The sequence below is a fragment of the Tupaia chinensis genome, unplaced genomic scaffold, assembly GCF_000334495.1.
Source record: "Tupaia chinensis unplaced genomic scaffold, TupChi_1.0 Scaffold000037_13, whole genome shotgun sequence".
NCBI lineage: Eukaryota > Metazoa > Chordata > Mammalia > Scandentia > Tupaiidae > Tupaia > Tupaia belangeri.
Window position 1 is genome coordinate 111,507 of NW_006159471.1, and position 18,877 is coordinate 130,383.

Below are 18,877 nucleotides of genomic sequence, written 5' to 3' on the forward strand. Positions count from 1 at the left end.
TGGGGAACCAGCAGTTAACGTAATGGCTATGTCGCTGGACTCCCACGTAGTCAACCGCGGTTCGTGTCCCAGACCCGGTAGCTTAAAACTCACGCCAGGCGCGTGTGCGTGCGTGCCCAAGATCCCGAGAGGAGAATGGAGGAGAAGGGATTGCGGCGTGACCATCCCCCCTGGGGGGTGATTTCTCGCTTTCTGTCTCTATGTCTCTCTCTGTCTGTCTGGCGAGCGCACGCGCCCTACAGTGAAAATCTCTCCAAAAAAAAAAAAAGTTAGCTATCACACTATGGGGATGTTTGGCTATGGTTCCCTTAGATACATCTAGAAACACAGTGAATGGAGATTGAGGAGCAGAGTGATGAGACAAAAGAAAAAGAAAGCAGAGAGAGAGAGAGAGAGAGAGAGAAAATAACAACAAAGAAACAGAGAGAAAAAGAAGAAAAAAAAATTTAAAAACAACCGAAAACTTATTTTTTTCAAAAAAGCAAAATATAGAGAACTGCACACCGTGCAAAATCACTAGTTCTCAGGAGCCAAGAGGGAGTCTTCTTCTCAAGGCCTGCCCCTTGCCTCTCCTGGGTGGGAGGGGGAAAGGGAATTATTAGCAAGATAAAGGAGGGGCTGAAAGCCAAGAAAATACTTTACCTTAAAAAAATTTTAAAAGGAAAAATTATTATAAAATGAGAAGACAAAGAGGCAGAGAGAGACAGAGACAAAGACAGAAAGAAGGCTAGAGAGGCTCCCTACCACTTGAGTTTGTGGGCTGGAGGCTGAATTATCAGTAGAAAATCTTAATTTCTCTTTTTTCCCTGAAATGACTAGTTCTCAGGAGCCATGAAGGAGTCTTCTCAAGGCCAGCCCCTTGCGTCTCCACTCAAGTTTGTGGGCTGGAGACTGAATTATCAGTAGAAGATCTTCATTTCTCTTTTTTTCTCTGAAATCACTAGTTCTCAGGAGCCATGAAGGAGTCTTCTAAAGGGTAATTTTTTAATAGTTGTAAGACTATTCATATTATCTATTTCATCTTACATGAGTTTTGAGATTTTGTGGTTTTTAAGCCATTTGTCCATTTTAACTAAGTCATTGAATGGATATATATAGAACTGTTCATAGTAGACCCTTATTATCATTTTAATGCCTGAGGTCTGTAGTAATATCTCCTCTTTCATTCCCAGCGGTGGTCATTTGTGTCCTCTCTTTTCTTCTCATCTTGCTGAAAGTTTGCCAATGTTATTGATCTTTTCAAAGAACCAGTATGTTATTTTACTAATTTTTAAATTGCTTTTCTGCTTTCTATTTCACTGATTTCTGCTCTTATCTTTACTATTTCTTTCCTTCTGCTTGTTTTGGATTTATTTTGCTTTCCTTTTTTCTAGTTTCTTGAAGCAGATGCTTAGTTTACTGACTTGACACCTTTATTTATTTGCAAAGTAAGCATTTAATGCTGTAAGTTTCTTTTTAATCATTGCTTTATTCCACAAGTTTTTATATGTATATATATTTTTTAATTTTATTCATTGTCATTTTTTTTTTTTTGAAGTTGGCCAGAGAGAGACAGAAAGAGAGAAGGAAAGTGAGAAAGCAAGCTGCCAGGTCTGGGACTCAAACCATGGTTGGTCATATGGGACCCAGCTGCCTTAACCACCACACCACCTGCCGGCCCCTATAATCATTTTTTTTAAGAATTATTTAATTTTTCTTATTTATTCATTCTTTCTTTCTTTCTTTCTTTCTTTCTTTCTTTCTTTCTTTCTTTTTTTTTTTTAATTTGACCAGAGTGAGACACACGCAGAGAGAGAGAGAGAGGGAAAGTGAGAAAACAAGCCAATGGGTCCGAGACTTGAACCGTGGTTGGCCATGTGAGAATGTCCAGCACCTTAACCATCATGCCACTTGTTGGTTCCATGCATATTTTTATCTTCATTAATTTCAGTGTATTTTTAAATGTCCCTTCAAACTTTTTTGACCCATGTGTCGTTTAGTTTCCAAATGTCCTGGGATTTTCCTGTTGTCTTTCTGTTATTGATGTCTGGTTCGATTCCACTGCAGTGAGAGAAAATATTATTTATTATTTTAATTCTTTTAAACTTGTTGAAATTAGCTTTATAACCCTGGATACAGTCTTTCTTATTATGCTCCACATACACTTGAAAAGAATGTATATTCCATGATTGGGTGGAATGTTCTATAAATGTTAATTAGATCTTGGAGGTTGGTGGTATTATTCTGGCTACTATACACTCAGTGATCTTCTAAGTAATAATTTCAAAACAGAAATATTAAAGTTCCCAACTATAATTGTTCATTTATCTATTTCTTTCAGTTCTGTTATTTTTTTTTTCTTAAAGTATCATAAAGCTGTGTTATTTGGAGAATTCACCTTTAGGATTGTTATGCCTCCTTTTCTTCATTGACCCTTTATTATTATGCAGTGTTCTATCTGTAATCATTTTCTTTTTTACTTTTTAAAAAATAATTATTTGTTTAACTTTATTTAATTATTATTATTATTCAATTTGACCAGAGAGAGACAGAGTGAGAAAAAGAGGGAGAGTGAGAAAGCAAGCTTCCAGGTCCAGGACTCAAACCATAGTTGCCCCTGTGGGAGTCTAGCACCCCAGCCATCATACCACCTGCTGGCCCCTAATTTTTTGAATTTTTATTCACAATAGAGCATGAGAGAGAGAAACCCTCCACAGGGTCTGGTCACTCCGTGATCCCCTTCCTCCAGTCCATAAGCCCCTTAGCTCTTGGATATTCACACACATACCCAGCATGTTTCAGGAAGACTTGGCTGGGGACTCAAACCAGTCACCATTTGGGACCCAGTCTCTCTGGAGCAGCACTTTACCTCTGTGCCATGGGGCCAACTCTCTGATCATTTTCTTTAATAATTTGTTGAAACTTACTTCATCAGATTCTTTTTATTGTTTTTCCATCTACTTAGTTTTAACCCACCTATGATGTTATACTCTAAATAAATTTCCAGTAGAAAGTATATAGCTTAAAAAGTATATTCTGGGGGGACCAGCAGTTAGCATAATGGCTTTGTCACTGGACTCCGATGTAGTCGACTGCAGTTCGAGTCCTGGACTTGGTAGCTTAAAACTCAAACCAGGCGCGTGTGCATGCGTGCCCAAGATCCCGAGAGGCAAACAGAGGAGAAGGGATTGCAGCGTGGCCATCCCCCCTGGGGCGTGATTTATCGCTTTCTGTCTCTCCATCTCTCTCTGTCTTTCTGGCGAGCGCACGCGTCCTACAGCGAAAACCTCTCCAAAAAAAAAGTATATTCTGGGAGCCAGCAGGTGACGTGGTGGTTAAAGCACTGAATTCCCACATGGCCAATCACAGTTTAAGTCCCAGAAAATCATGCCGGGTATATATTCATGTGTGCCCAAAATCCTAAGAGGAGAATTATTTATATATTTATATATATATATATACACACACACTATATGTATGTGCCTGTGTATATACTATATAAGTATATATAAAATGTGTATATACTATGTATATAGTATATATTTATGCTATATATTATATAGTGTACATATAAAATGCATATATACTATGTGTGTGTGTGTGTGTGTGTAGTGTGTGTGTAGCTATTGGAAAAATAATGATGCATTTTTGCATAGAAAAATACGTCGTGACTTTTCCAACAACCCAGTATATACTGCCAATCTCTGTGTATAAACGATTTACACTTAAGGTAATTACTGATTTTTTTTTTAATTTGCTAGAGGGCTCGTGTGCTTATCTGAGAGACAGAGTGAGAAGGAAAGTGAGAAAGCACCTTCTGTGGGGGATGGTCACACTGAAATCTCTGCAGTCCTTTTTCCATTTCTCCTTTCAGGATTTTGGGCATGCACATATGCTCGGCATGTCTTTCAAGCTGCTGGGTCTGGGATTTGAACCATGCGGTCAAATGTGGGATCCAGCTGCCTTGACCACCACACCACCAGCTGGCCCCATGCTCAGTGTACCATTTCTCTTTGCAGTGTTTTAGTACACCCCCTTCTCTAGTTCTGTAGTAGATACTTTAGGACTAGTACCACACCACAGGCTGCCCCCAGCAATTCTTTTAAGGCAGGTCTGCTGCTAACACATTCTTTTCATTTTTTTCCATCTAAAAGTGTGTTTATGGGCCAGCCAGCGATGTGGTGGTTAAGGTGACTGCATTCCACATGGATGGCTACATGGTCCAAGTCCCAGATCCAGCAGCTTGAGAAATAGACTGGGCACTTGTGTGTGTGCAGGCCCAACGTCCTAAGAGGAGAATAGAGGAGGAGGGATCACAGTGTGACCCTCTGGCACAATGAGCTTTCTCACTTTCTCGCTCTCTCTCTCTTATCCACCTCTCTCTGGCCAGCACACACACCTTGTAACAACAAAAACAACAACAACATTGTAAGTGTGTTTATAAATGGATAAAGAAAATATGAAGGCCCAGCCAGTGGCATGGTGATTAATGTGGCTGGATATCACATGGTGAACTGCTAAGTTCGAAGCCCAGACCCAGTGACTGGAAAAACTTGCTGGGGGTGTGTGTTTGTGTGCCTAAAATCCTGAGAGGAGAATGGAGGAAGGATTGCAGGATAGCCATTTCCTCCTGGAAAAATGCTTTCTCACTCTCTGTCTCTCCCTCTCCTCTCTGTCTCTCCCCAGCAAGCTCATGTGCCCTTTAGCAAATTTAAAAGAAAATGTGGTCTCTGTATGTAATGAAATATAATGCGATTATTAAAAAAAGATGAAGTTCATGGAGCCAGCAGATGGCATAGCAGTTATATTGCAGGACTCCCACATGGCCGACCACGGTTTAAGTCCCAGACCTGGTGGTTTGAAATTTATGCCAGGGCTTGTGTGCACGCATGCCTAAGATTCCAGGAGGAAAATGGAGGAGAAGGGATTGCAATGTGGTCATCCCCCCAGGGGGTGATTTCTCACTTTCCCTCATTTGAGGTTAAATGGGGGAATCTGGGAGACATTATGTTAAGTGAAATAAGTCAGAAAGAGAAGTAGCAAACATTCTCCTTCATATACAGAAATTGGAAAAATGACCTCATAGAAGTTAGAGGTGTAGAATGACTACTGGATGCTGGGGAGGATAAAGTGACATGTTCATTAATGGAAACAAAATTGCAGATAGAAGGAAGATATCTACTGTTATAAAATATATTGGAGGGACCAACAGTTAGCATAATGGCTATGTCACTGAACTCCTGTGTAGTCGGCCGCGGTTTGAGTCCCAGACTCGGTGGCTTAAACTCATGCTGGGCGCGTGTGCGTGCGTGTGCAAGATCCTGAGAGGAAAATGGAGGAGAAGGGATTGTGGTGTGGCCATCCCGCCTGGGGGGTGATTTCTCGCTTTCTCTCTCTCTGTCTCTCTCTGTCTTTCTGGCAAACACATGCTCTCTATAGCAAAAATTTCTCAAAAATATATATGTATATTAGAAAGAATATGGTTAACAACAATTTACTGTGTATAATGTTACAAAACATTGAGATGATAGGTGTACTATTTTAATTTAATCATTACACATTTTAGGGGCCAGTAGGTGGCATAATGGTTAAGGCAATGAACTCCCACATGGTTGATAATGATTCAAGTCCCACACCCACCAGCTTGAAAATCACACCAGGGCTGTGTGTGTGTGTGTGTGTGTCCAAAATCCTAAGAGAAGAATGAAGTTAAAGGGATTATGGTGTGGCCATTTCCCTGAGGGGTGATTTCTCATCCTCCCTCTCATTGTCTCTCTCTGTCTCTGGCAAGCTCACATGCCCTAATGCAAAAACTTAAAAAACAAGGCCGGTAGGTGGTGTGGTGGATAAGGGCATTGAATTCCCACATGGCCAACCATGGTTTGAGTCCCAGACCTGGTGGTTTGCTTTCTTGTTTTCCCTTTCTCTCTCTCTCTCTGATCAAATTAAAAATAACAATAACAAATGGAATTAAATAAATAAATAATTCTTTTTTTAAAGTCATTATACATTATATTCATGTACTGAAAAATCATATTGCAGTTGTTATGTTAATAAAAATTATTAAGAAAAAATAAAAGCGTCTTCATTTAACCTCATTCCTAAAAGATATTTTTACTAAATAAGGAAGTCTGGGTTGACAGTCTTTTCTTTCAGCATTTGTAAAATATTATGTTACTTTTGCCTGAGCCCTACAGTCTCTAAAGAGAAATCCGTATATCAATCAAATCAATGTCTCCCCCATCCCTCCATTAAATGTAATGTGTTACTTTTCTCTGATTCCTTTCAAGATTCTCTCTTTGTCATTAGATTTCAACATTTAATTAAAGGGGTACCAGCAGTTAGTGTAATGGCTATGTTGCTGGACTCCCACATAGTCTACCGTGGTTTACGTCCCAGACCCGGTGGCTTAAAACTCACACCGGGCATGTGTATGTGCATGCCCAAGATCCCGAGAGGAGAATGGAGGAGAAGGGATTGCAGCGTGGCCATCCCCCCCGGGGGGTGATTTCTTGCTTTCTGTCTCTCTGTCCCTCTCTGTCTGGCGAGCGCACACGCCCTATAGCAAAAACCTCTTAAAAAATTAATTAAAGGATACTTGGATGTGTATTTCTTGAATTTCTTTGTGTTTGTCCTCTTTGGCGTTTGCTCAGCTTGAATTTGTAGGTTTATATATTTTGCCAGTTTGGAGAAATCTGAGTCATTATTTCTTCAGGGTTTTTTTCCCCAAAACCCATCTTCTTTCTTCCTTTTAATTTTGCCAGAGTGTGCATTGACTTGACGGGAGAGAGAGAAATCACTTCCAAGAAATCGCTTCTAAGAAACCACTTCCAAGGATGAATGGCCCCTCCACAATCCTTTCTTTTCCATTCTTTTCTCAGGATTTTGGGCATGCACTCACATACACCCAGAATGTTTTCCAAGTCACCAGGTCTTCGACTGGAACCACACTGTCGGCCCTGTGGGGTCTAGCTGCCTTAACATCCATGCCACCTACTGCCCTTCTCTGTTTCCTTGAATATCAGTGAGGGGAATATTAGACCTTTTATTATTGTCTCAGAGGCTCTGGAGGCACCTTTTTTTGTTTAATTCTACTTTCCCTTTTTTGTTCAGACTTCAATTTTGTTTCAGACTCTTATTTACTGCTTACTCTCTGTTGTTCAGAAAAGGTAATTTCTGGGACCAGCAGTTAGCGTAATGGCTATGTCACTGGACTTCCATGTAATAGACTGCGGTTCAAGTCCTGGACCCAGTGGCTTAAACTCACGCTGGGTGCCCAAGATCCAGAGAGGAGAATGGAGGAGAAGGGACTGCGGTGTGGCCATCCCCCCTGGGGGGGTGATTTCTCACTTTCTGTCTCTCTGGGTTTTTTTTGTTTTGTTTTGTTTTTGTTTTTGTTTTTGTTTTTTTTGGAGAGGTTTTTGCTATAAGGCGCGTGCACTCGCCAGAAAAAAAAAGAAAAAAAAAAAGGAAAGAAAAAGAAAGAAAAGAAAAGGTAATAGGTAATTTCTTTTTTTTTTGTTTTTTTTAGAGAGAAAGATTTTTACTATAGGACATGTGTACTTACCAGGGAGACAGACAGAAAGCAAGAAATCATCCCCCAGAGGGGATGGTCACGCTGCAATTCTTTCTCTCCCTTTTCCTCCATTCTTCTCTTGGGATCTGGCCACGTACACATATGTGCCCGGTGTGAGTTTTAAGCCACCGTGTCCAGGACTCGAACCACCGTCAACTACGTTGGAGTCCAGTGACATAACCATTGTGCCATCTGCTGGTCCCAGAAAGGTCATTTCTATCAATCTATTTTCAAGTACACTGATTTTTTTCTTTATTGCCTCTATTTGGCTAGTAAGCCCTTCCAGTGAGTTTTATTTAAGTTATTGTATTTTTCAGTTCTAAAATTTTCATTCAGTTCTTTATAGCTTCTGTTTCTTTACTGAGGTGTTTTTTGTTTGTTTGTTTTGTTTTGTTTTGTTTTGTTTTGTTTTGTTTTTTGAGAGAGAGAGAGATTTTGCTATACTATCTGCTGGTCTGTTGCTGAGGTTATTTTAAAAATTATTTCAGCAGTGTTCATATTTACTTGTTGAAGCATTTTCATGTGTATGCCAGAGGGTGGATGTACTTGCCAAAGAGAGAGAAGGGGTAAAATGCAACCCATAGGGAATGTTCATATTGCGACCCCTTCTCCTCCATCTCTCCCTCCTTTGGGGATTTTAGGTACGCACACATGCACCAGTATGTTTCTCAAACTGCTGACTCTGGGACTCAAACCACACAATCAGCCATGTGGGATCTGGTTGCCTTAATCACCAAGCCACAGAGTCAGCCCTATCGAAGCATTTATAACATTGCATTAAAACTTCATCAGATAGGGACCAGCAGATGGTGTAATGGTTATGTTCATGGACTCCCATGTAGTCTACCACAGTTTGCATGCATGCCCAAGATCCATAGAGAAAAATGGAGGAGAAGGGATTGTGGCGTGGTCATCTCCCTTGGGGGTGATTTCTCACTTTCTGTCTCTCTGTCTTTCTCTGTCTCTATGCTCAGTGAACATGCCCTATAGCAAAAATCTCTCTTAAAAAAATAAAAATCTTGGGAACCAGCAGTTAGCGTAATGGCTATGTCGCTGGACTCCCACATAGTCGACCGCGGTTCGTGTCCCGGACCCGGTGGCTTAAAACTCACGCTGGGCGCGTGTGCGTGCGTGCCCAAGATCCCAAGAGGAGAATGGAGGAGAAGGGATTGCGGCGTGACCATCCCCCTTGGGGGGTGATTTCTCGCTTTCTGTCTCTATGTCTCTCTCTGTCTGTCTGTCTGGCAAGCGCACGCGCCCTACAGTGAAAATTTCTCCAAAAAATAAAAAAATTTAAAAAATTTAAAAAATAAAAATAAAATTAAAATCTTAAAAACTTCCTCAGATAATTCCAATTTCTATGTCAGTTGGTTGGACTCTTTTAATTGACTTTCCCCATTGTACTTCAAATTTTCCTGTTTCAATAAGTAAATAAATAAAGTTAAATAAAATAATTATTTGAAAAAAAAGGGGGGAGCGGCAGGTGGCATGGTGGTTAGCGGTGCTGGATTCCCACATGGCCGACCATGGGACCTGAAGTCTTGCTTTCTCACTTTTCCTCTCACTCTTGCTCTGTTTCTCTCTGGTAAAATTAAAATAGATAAATAAAGTTAAATAAAATAATTATTTAAAAACATTTTTGTTTCTCTTTTTTTTTTTTCTCGTTCTTACTTTCTCTTTTTTTTCCCTTCCTTTCTTTCATAAAAGAGAGCGTGACAGAAATAGGTACCTGTGACAGGATTTCACCACATTATGATCCTCACCCCAGTCTTTCAGCCCACTAGAATCACAGGCACACCCATGGGCATGCCCAGTATGTCAGGCTATAGGATCTGAAACTGGAGCATCCTGCAGCTGCACCCTACCACCCATACCACTACAGGTGAACCTTTCCTGGTCCTTGAGATAATGAATATATCGATATATAGATATATAGATACAGGGCATGTGTGCTGGCTGGAGACAGAGACAGGGGAAGAGAAAGTGAGAAAGCACCCCCCTGGAGAGATGGTCATGTCGCAATCACTTGGTTCATTGTTCTCCTTTTAGGATTTGGGGCATGCACACATGCACACACATCTGGCATGTTGCTTTTGTTTTTCTTTTTGTTTTTTGAGAGGTTTTTGCTATAAGGTGTGTGTGCTCACCAGAAAGATAGAGAGAGACAGAGACAGAAAGCGAGAAATCACCCCCCAGGGGGGATGGTCACACCGCAATCCCTTCTCCTCCATTCTCCTCTTGGGATCTTGGGCACGCACGTACACGCACCTGGCATGAGTTTAAGCCACCAGGTCTGGGACTTGGACCGCAGTTGACTACATGGGAGTCCAGCGACATAGCCATTACACCAACTGCTGGTCCCCTAGCACATTTTTTAAGCCACCAAGTCTGGGACTCAAACCACACAGTCAGCCATGTGGGGGTCCAGCTGCCATAACCTCCAAACCATCTGCTGGACCAAGATGATGAATATAAGTTATTTTGTCTTATATCATGGACATTTGGGACATTGTGTTATAAAACTCCAGTTCTTTTTTTTTTTCTTCTTCTTTAATGCCAGTGAGTGCATGTACATGAAAGAGAGAACCCCCAACATGGCCAAATCATGTTATAATTCTTTTTCCTCCAATTTGCCATCTCTTCAGGATCCTGGGCACGGGAGCTTACATACCTGGCATGTTTTCCAATCCTTCAGGGCTAGAATTTGAACCCTGGTCAGTCATATAGGATCCGATTTCTTCTGCACAGCACTTAACCGCTGGGTTATAGAGCCAAATCCTCTTTCTTTTTCAGTCTTGTCATTGCCAAGGAAAGAATCAAAGCTCATTCCCACTGATGGTCCCACACTGTGGCTGAATCACAAGTTTTGCAGTTAGGGGTGATTTGTTACATTGTAATTGTATCTACACATGCACACACACAATAAGCCCGTTTGTACATGAAAGAGGAAATTGTGTAGGTATGCCTGTATGTGTGCATATGTAATTCTTTTATATCCTGAGCCCCAAAGGCAAGGGAGCAACAGAGTAAAGATGGCCGTGTAGGCAGAGAATAGAGATAATAGAGCCCCCACCATGGGTTAGGGGACCTGAGAGCTAGACTAGACACCCAAGATGGCACACTGCTAGGTGGGCAGATGATACCAAGCGCATGGTGGTCTCAGAGTAATCAGGCTTCCCAGTAGCACCCGGCCTTCCCAAGAGTCTTGATAGAACCAAGCTGAGGTACCAGCAGATGGCATTATGATTATGTCACTGGGCTTCCATATGGCCAATTGAGGTTCAAGTCCCAGACCCGATGACTTGAAATTCACAACGGCACACATATGTGTGTACCCAAGATCCCAAGAGGAGAATGGAGGAGAAAGGATTGCAGCATGGCCATCTGCCTGGGGGATGATTTCTCAGTTTCTATCTCTCTCTTTGCTAAGTGCACATAACCTATAAGAAAAAAGAAGAAGAAGAACCAAGCTAAAGCAGCCCAGCCTTTTCTGACTTAGCCTCAGAAGTTATACAGCACCTATACTTACGCTCAAGCCACTAAGGCCAGTTCAACGCAAGTCAAGGGGACAGACTCACTTCTCAGAAGGAGAGGGTCAAATACTTTGAAGATATGGGACCAGGAGATGGCATAATGGTTACATTGGTGGACTCCCACATAGTTGACCACAGTTTGAGTCCCAAACCTGGTACCTTAAAACTCACTTTGGCGTTTGTGCATGCATGCCCAAAGTCCTGAGAGGAGAATGAAAAAGAAGAGACTGCTGCGTGGCCATTCCCCTGGGGGGCAATTTCTTACTTTCTGTCTCTCTGTCTCTCTCTGTCTTTCTGGAGAGCGCATGCACCCTATAACAAAAATCTCTCTTAAAAAAAAAAAGAAAGATTTTGAAGACATATTTTAAAAGTACCGTAGTCTGCCCTTTGAACACAAATTATCCCTTCCAATGCAAAATATGTTGTACAAACTCAAAAGTCTCATCAAATGTGCCAGGCTCACACTCCAGGCCAGGATCTCATGATCTAAGTCAGTTCCAGGTATTGGCTCCATGACTGCCGAGGTATAGCAACTCTCAACCACTTCCAGAGGGAGAGAAGCAGGTACAGGTACATCTTTGGGAGAGCAAAGGATGCATCTCTCGACCTGTTCTGCCCATGATGGTAGCCACTAGCCACGTACAACAATTAAATTGAAATAAAATAAAAGGAAATACTATGGAAACTTAGGCCAGCTCCATGGTGCAGTGGTTAAGCCCTAGTGCATAGACAGCTGGATCCCATGTGGCCTACCGCGGTTCAAGTTCCAGCCCTGAAGGCTTGAAAAACACACCAGGCATATGTGCATGTCTGCCCCAAATCCCAACAGGACAGAGAAATGAAGGAGAAGGGATCGCCTCTAGCAAAAAAAAAAAGGGATCGCCCTAAAAAAAAAAAAAAAAAAAAGAAAGAAAAAGAAACATTCAGTTCCTCCACCTCCATTGTACGAGCCAATTTTCAAGCACTCAGCAGCTACACATGGCTAGGTGCAGGTGCAGAATACTCCCATGGTTGCCACAGTTTTATTCGATAGTGCTGATTGGACAACGTAAGTATAAGGATGCCCTGTAATCCAGCAATCCTACTCCTCAATATGCGTCTTGGCGTGGCCTCTCCCAAAACCATACCCTGAGTCAAATGTACAGATGGTTTATTTGGAAGATATTCCCCAGAAGCACAAGTGAGAGGAAACTGAGCCTGACAGAGCAAAAGACCGATGGATGCTGCAGAGTCAGGGCTAGAGGGAGACACCTAGAGCACTTGCCTGACCCCGCGAGTGAGCACTCCCTTCATTTTGGCACCCTGATTCCCTCATTTGCTTTCAAGCCAGCCCTGAAAGGGTTATTGCTGTGAGCAACTAGAGTCATCCGTGCTGGAGATCCTCAGAAGATCAAGAAATCACATAGAATACACCTCAGAATTGGCGCGCTGAAAGGGAAAGAGGTGTAATATATATATTTTAAGTTTATGTATGTCTTTTATCTGAGAGAGCGAACGAGAAAGCAGTCCTCTTGACAGGAGCTTGCCATGCTGCATCCTCCCCACAGCCTCCCAGCCAGCCAGGATTCCAAGTGCCTGCAGGGGCGTGCCTGGCATGTTCAAGTCGACCTGGGATTTAAACCTGGGCCTCCACTTGGCTCCAGCATTACACCCTGCTGCCTATGCTACCATGGATAGGCCTGCAATATTTATTCACTGGCTCCCCATCCTCACTGGTTGAGGATTACCCCTGGGGGGATCAATCCTGGTATTTCCAGTTTGTTCTGCATGCAGATACTATAGAAAGACCAGACACAGAAGGAGTAGCAGAAAATCCAGGCACAGGAGGTGGGAAGCTGTCGGTGTATGAAGGAACTGCCCACCGTATCTACAAGTGTGTGCAAAAGTCAGCAGAAGGGATAGGGTGGGGAGTTACCAGCTGGTGTGTTATAGTACATTCTAGAAAACCTCCCAAACAAAGGACAGGTGTGAGCCTCCTGGTGATGGGAAGCTGGAGGCAACCTAAATGTCCATCACTGAGGGAATAGGTGGGTACAGGTGCCCTGGGCCCCCCACAGAACACAACGCAGCAACTAGAAAGAGGGATGTGTTGTACTCCACTGTATAGAGAGAGCTCAGGCATTCCATGTGTCTTTTTAAAAAGGAAGAAGTAAAAGGAAATTTATAGCACAATCCCATTTATGTAAATTGGAAACACATACATACACACACAATCACAAATTATAAAGATATATCTTTGCAGCTCCATATCAAATGCATGAAAGAGGGAGTCTGTGAGGGGGAGTGGTGGGAGTGGGGATTGGAAATGGGGGGGGTAAAATCTTTCATGGACCAGTTGTCATTCTGCGTTACTATCTGAAAAGTATGATTAATAACTTGCTGTGCCTAAGGGCTAAAAAATAAACTAATTAAATAAATAAAGGAATGAAAAATACAAAGTGCCTGCACAATCAGAGCAGTTTCTTACCTGCTACGTGATTATTACTACTGCAGGGGATGTGAGAGCACGGCAGCCAGGCTCTCTGCCTGCCTTCCAGAAGCCCTCCTCACTGCCTTCTCCCCAGGCAGCCCATTAGTCCTCAGGAAGTGCTTGCCCCAAAACAAGGAGCTCCTACTCTTCCGTGTATCCAGGGGGCCAGCAAGGGGCTTGGGATGCCTGTTACTCCTGGAAGTTCTTGTCTTCCTTTTGGCTGCATGTAGAATGGGGTTAAGGGTATAGGATTCTTCTCATACCTGACCTCTGCCTTTTTTTTTTTTTAAGAGAGATTTTTGCTATAGGGCACATGTGCTCACCTGAGAGAGAGAATGAGAAATCACTCCCCAGGTGGCATGGCCATACCACAACCCCGTCTCCTCCATTTTCCTCTTGGGATTTTGGGTGTGCAGTACATGCACCTGGCGTGAGTTTCAAGCTACCGTATCTGGGACTCAAACCGTGGTTGGCCATGAAGGAGTCCAGCACCATAACCACTACGCCACCTGCCCACCTCGACCTCTGCCATTGTTAACCAGCTATGGAACCTTACCTCAGTTGTCTCACCAGTAAAATGGGAGATTATTGTTGCATTAGTCAAGGTTTTCCACAGAGACAGAACCAAGAGGGGAGACAGAGAAAAAGAGAGAGATGGATTGACAACTTTATGGATAGATGCATAGATCGATCAACTGACTGCTCAATAGAAGAAAGAGACTTTGCGAGGAGACTTGGCTCATGGATTATGGCAGCCGAGAAGTCCCACAGTAAACTGCCTGCAAGTTGAAAAACCAGGAAGCCGACAGAATGTTTTGGTCCAAGTCTGAAAGTCCTCAGAACCAGGGAAGCTGGTGTAGAGCTCTCAGTCTGAGGCTGAAGGCCCAGAAACCTGGGGACTACTGCTACAAGCCCAAAGCCCAAAGGCCAGAGAACACGGAGTTCTGATGTCCAAGGGCAGGAGAGGGGTGTCCTGGTTCAGAAGAGAGAGTGTGGATTTGCCTTCCCTCTGCCTTTTTGCTCTCCCTGGGCCCCCAGCCAAGTGGATGTTAATTGCCTAACTTTGGGAGAGAGCCCTTACTCAGCCACTTAGTCAAATCAAGTCTTTTCCAGAAACTCCATCATGGTCTACCCAGAAATCATGCTTTACTAGCTATTTAACTATGCCTTAACCTATCAAAGTGACCTCTAAAATTAGCCACCTCAGTCACAGAAGTAACTACTTGGGTCCCAGGTGTGGCACAGTGGTAAAATGCAACACTGGGAGGCTGACCCACATGGGAAGTTTCTGGGTTCCCTTCCAGAGCCCTCCCTGAATACTCTGGGTATGTGGGTGCTCATGATCTAGGGCTGGCTGAAATGGGGGTAGGTCTTGGCATGGAGACCTTATTGGGGGTGCTTTCTCTTTTTCTCTGTGTGTATTTGTTTGTTTGTTTATTTTGTGTTCTCCGCATCTCTCCCCAGGGAAGAAATAAATAAACTTTAAAAAATGAAAACTACTCATGAGAATGTTAGGAGCATGACACAATCTGGTTCATGGAACATGCTTAAACCAACGGCAGATGCTCCCTCTCTGCCGCTTGACTTTGGGAGAGAGCCCTTACTCAGCCACTTAGTCAAATCAAGTCTTTTCCAGAAACTCCATCATGGTCTACCCAGAAATCATGCTTTACTAGCTATTTAACTATGCCTTAACCTATCAAAGTGACCTCTAAAATTAGCCACCTCAGTCACAGAAGTAACTACTTGGGTCCCAGGTGTGGCACAGTGGTAAAATGCAACACTGGGAGGCTGACCCACATGGGAAGTTTCTGGGTTCCCTTCCAGAGCCCTCCCTGAATACTCTGGGTATGTGGGTGCTCATGATCTAGGGCTGGCTGAAATGGGGGTAGGTCTTGGCATGGAGACCTTATTGGGGGTGCTTTCTCTTTTTCTCTGTGTGTATTTGTTTGTTTGTTTATTTTGTGTTCTCCGCATCTCTCCCCAGGGAAGAAATAAATAAACTTTAAAAAATGAAAACTACTCATGAGAATGTTAGGAGCATGACACAATCTGGTTCATGGAACATGCTTAAACCAACGGCAGATGCTCCCTCTCTGCCGCTTGGGCAGCCTCACCCACACCACCCCCAAGCCCCAACCCGCTGAAAGAGTCTTCAAGCCAGCTTCCGGTCCCTCCTCCTCAGCCTCAGTCAGTCTCCCCAAAATCAACTGTGCCTGAAGACTGTTCTAAATGAGATCCTCTGGAAGCCCGCAATCGAATTCAGTTTCCTTTTCCTTACTATGGCTCCAGGCTCACCGGGCCCCACCCACACCTGTTCACTCACCTGCCCAGGGACTGGCTCCGCCCACTCATGCCTATTAGTCAGAGATTCTCATTTCCTTTTGCCTTTTTGTTTTACACACATCATCTACCCATTCATTATCTACCCACGGCTAAAAAGCAAAGCCATGCCACCAGAGAAGCAGTCACAATTTGGCCATGGCTACAACGCACGTGTTACTGCTGGTCACCCTGGTGCTAGGCTTGGCCAGATCAAGCCCTGTCCCCACCTCCAAGTCCACCACAAATGGGAGGAGCTGCAACATGAGCAGGTTCAAATCTCTGTCACCTAGAGAGCTGGAGGCCTTTAAGAAAGCCAAGGATGCCTTGGTGAGTCCCTATTGCTGTGGGCTAACCTCTCTCCCTCTTTCTGTGGTCAAGCTGCTGTAATCTAGCCTCTTCCCTTCTGCTGTGGGCTAGCCTCTACTCTTCCAGCTGTGGAAGCCTCTACGCTTCTGTTGTGAGTTCCCTCTAGTCTTCCAGCTGCGGGCTAACCTCTACCCTTCTGCTGTGGGCTAGCCTCCAGACACCCAGATGTGATATATCCTCTACCCTTCTGCTGTGAGCTAACCTCCAGCCTCCAAGATGTGACATAACCTCTACCTTTGTGCCGTGGCCTATCCTCTACCCTTTTTCTATGGGCTATACTCTGCCCTTCTGCTGTGGGCTACTCTCCAGCCTCCCAGCTGTGGCTAGTCTCCTCTATTCTTTCTGCTATGAACTAAGTCTAAGCCCTCCTGCCAGGCCAGCTCTCATCCTGGCTACTATGGTTAGTCTCTGGCCCTCTTCCTATGGAGTGACCTCTGCCCTTGCTCCCTAGGAAAAGTCACTCTCACTGAAGAAATATAGCTGCAAATTCCGCCTCTTTCCAAGGGACTGGCACCCAAGGCACCTGCAGGTGAGGTAGAAGTCAGACCCCCAGCCCTTACCTTGCCCCTCTCCTCAGTCTCCTTAACTGGCTCCTTCGCCTTTATCTCACCCTCCTTCCCTCTCTCTGAGCTCTCCTCACCTGCTCTGTGTCCCTGTCACTCCTGACTTCTCCCTTGACCCTGTCTTTACCCTGGGTCCTTTCATCATCTCCTGCCTGTGCCACTGCCCCATCTCCCTTGCCTGTCTCTCCCACCTTACTATCGCCTAGCTCCTTCTCACCCCTCTCTCCTCCATATGTCTCCATCTGTCCTCACCCATTGCCCTTGTCCTGCTCAGCTCTTTCCTGTCTACTCTCAACACAGATTCCCTCTCGCCCCACCTGTTCCTTCATCGTCCTCCGCACACTGATCTTGTAGTTCATGCTCCTTCATCTTCCTTCTCACCTGCGCATCCCCCTGCCCCTCTCACCTCCTCCCTAAGCTACTCTCTCCTCACCTCCCCTATTCCAACAAAGCTCTGTGACTCTCACAAGTTCTTTTTTACTATCCTCATTTCACTTGTGTCCTCGCCTGTCTCCTCCCTTCTCTTCCTGCCTCACCTGCACACTCTCCACCTGCATCTGGAATCCCTCGTGTTCCCCTTTCCCATCACCTCTCCTGAGCGTGTCTCATGTCACCTGACTCCTCCCCTGGATCCCTACCCATCCCCACTTATCTAGGCCTTCTAATCTTCCTTCCTCACCAGCTTCTTTCTCCCCTGCCTTCAGATGTGGGAGCGTCTCATGGCCTTGGAGGCTGAACTGGCCCTGACCCTGAGGGTCCTGGGTTCCGTGGCTGACTCGGCCTTGGGGGATGTCCTGGACCAGCCCCTGCATGTGCTACGCCACATCCACTCCCTGCTCCAGGCCTGCGTGAGTGTCGGTCACTCAGGTCATTCGTGTCTGCCTCTACCATAGTCCTTCCCTGTGTTCCAGGCCTGCTCACATGCCACCCTCCTCTACCCACAGGTCCCAGCCCAGCCCCAGGGCCACCTCCCTAGCTGGCTGCTCCAGCTTCAGGAGGTTGAGAAGAAGGTGAGTGAATCGGGAGGGGATGATGTCTGGGAGCTGGTGGGACCAGACAGTGGTAGCCACTGACCATTCCCACCTCCCCCGCAGAAGTCCCCTGGCTGCCTCAAGGCCGCTGCCACCTTCAACCTCTTCCGCCTCCTCAACCAGAACCTGAAATGTGTTGCCAGTGAGGATCTGTGTGTCTAAGAACCTGGTCCTACCCACAGTTCACCTGGGAGCCTCAACCTTATTTATGCACTCAGCCCCATGCCTGTTTATGCTATTTCTTCTCACCCTTTATTTATGGAGCTGCAGCCCTGCCTCAGAGCCAGGGCTGAGTTTGTTTTGTTTTGTTTTGTTTTGTTTTTAACTTTTATACAATATATGCAAATAAACAACAAGGACTTGGAGCCTTCCCTGAGAGGCAAATCCTTGCACATGTGTGATTGTGGGTCCGTGACCGAGTGCAGTGATGTCTGTGGCAAAACTCATGCCTCGTTGTGCATGTATGTGTGAGTGAGCTCAGTGACTGTGTGTGTATGTGTGTATCCGAGTGAGTGTCTGCCCAACTGAGTCTAACCAGAGATGTGTAACTATGAGTATTCATGTGCTCGTGTGTTCAAGTATGTGTGCAGATTTAGGCCTGTGTTTACATGTTTCTCTACCAGTGGGGACAACATATCTTTCTTTTCCTTGTATACCCAGGACAGATGAATGTCTATACAAACCAGGATGGTTTTTCCCATAAGAAGTAATTAGAAAATTTCATTAAAATAGATAAAACAAAAATGAGTTTATAGGGCCCAGCAATTGGCGTAATGGCTATGTCGCTGGACTCCCATGTAGTCAACCGCAGTTTGAGTCCTGGACCCGGTGGCTTAAACTCACGCCAGGCACATGTGCATGTGTGTCCAAGATCCCGAGAGGAGAATGGAGAAGAGGATGCGGTGTGGCCATCCCATATGGGGGGGGGGGGATTTCTTGCTTTCTGTCTCTCTGTCTCTTTCTGTCTTTCTGGCAAGTACGCATGACCTATAGCAAAAATCTCTCAAAAAAAAATGAGTTTATAATCACACATA

At 44.5% G+C, this 18,877-nt stretch overlaps 1 protein-coding gene across 1 annotated transcript; it reads left to right on the forward strand.

Moving 5' to 3' along the window:
* Positions 1-16,039: 16,039 nt before the first annotated feature.
* Positions 16,040-18,057, forward strand: LOC102478212 (interferon lambda-1). Its single transcript, XM_014587715.2, has 5 exons — positions 16,040-16,210; positions 16,701-16,778; positions 17,517-17,679; positions 17,764-17,822; positions 17,907-18,057. The coding sequence occupies exons 1-5, from the start codon at positions 16,040-16,042 to the stop codon at positions 18,003-18,005; spliced, it is 570 nt and encodes a 189-aa protein (XP_014443201.2). The 3' UTR covers positions 18,006-18,057.
* The last annotated feature ends 820 nt before the right edge of the window (positions 18,058-18,877 follow it).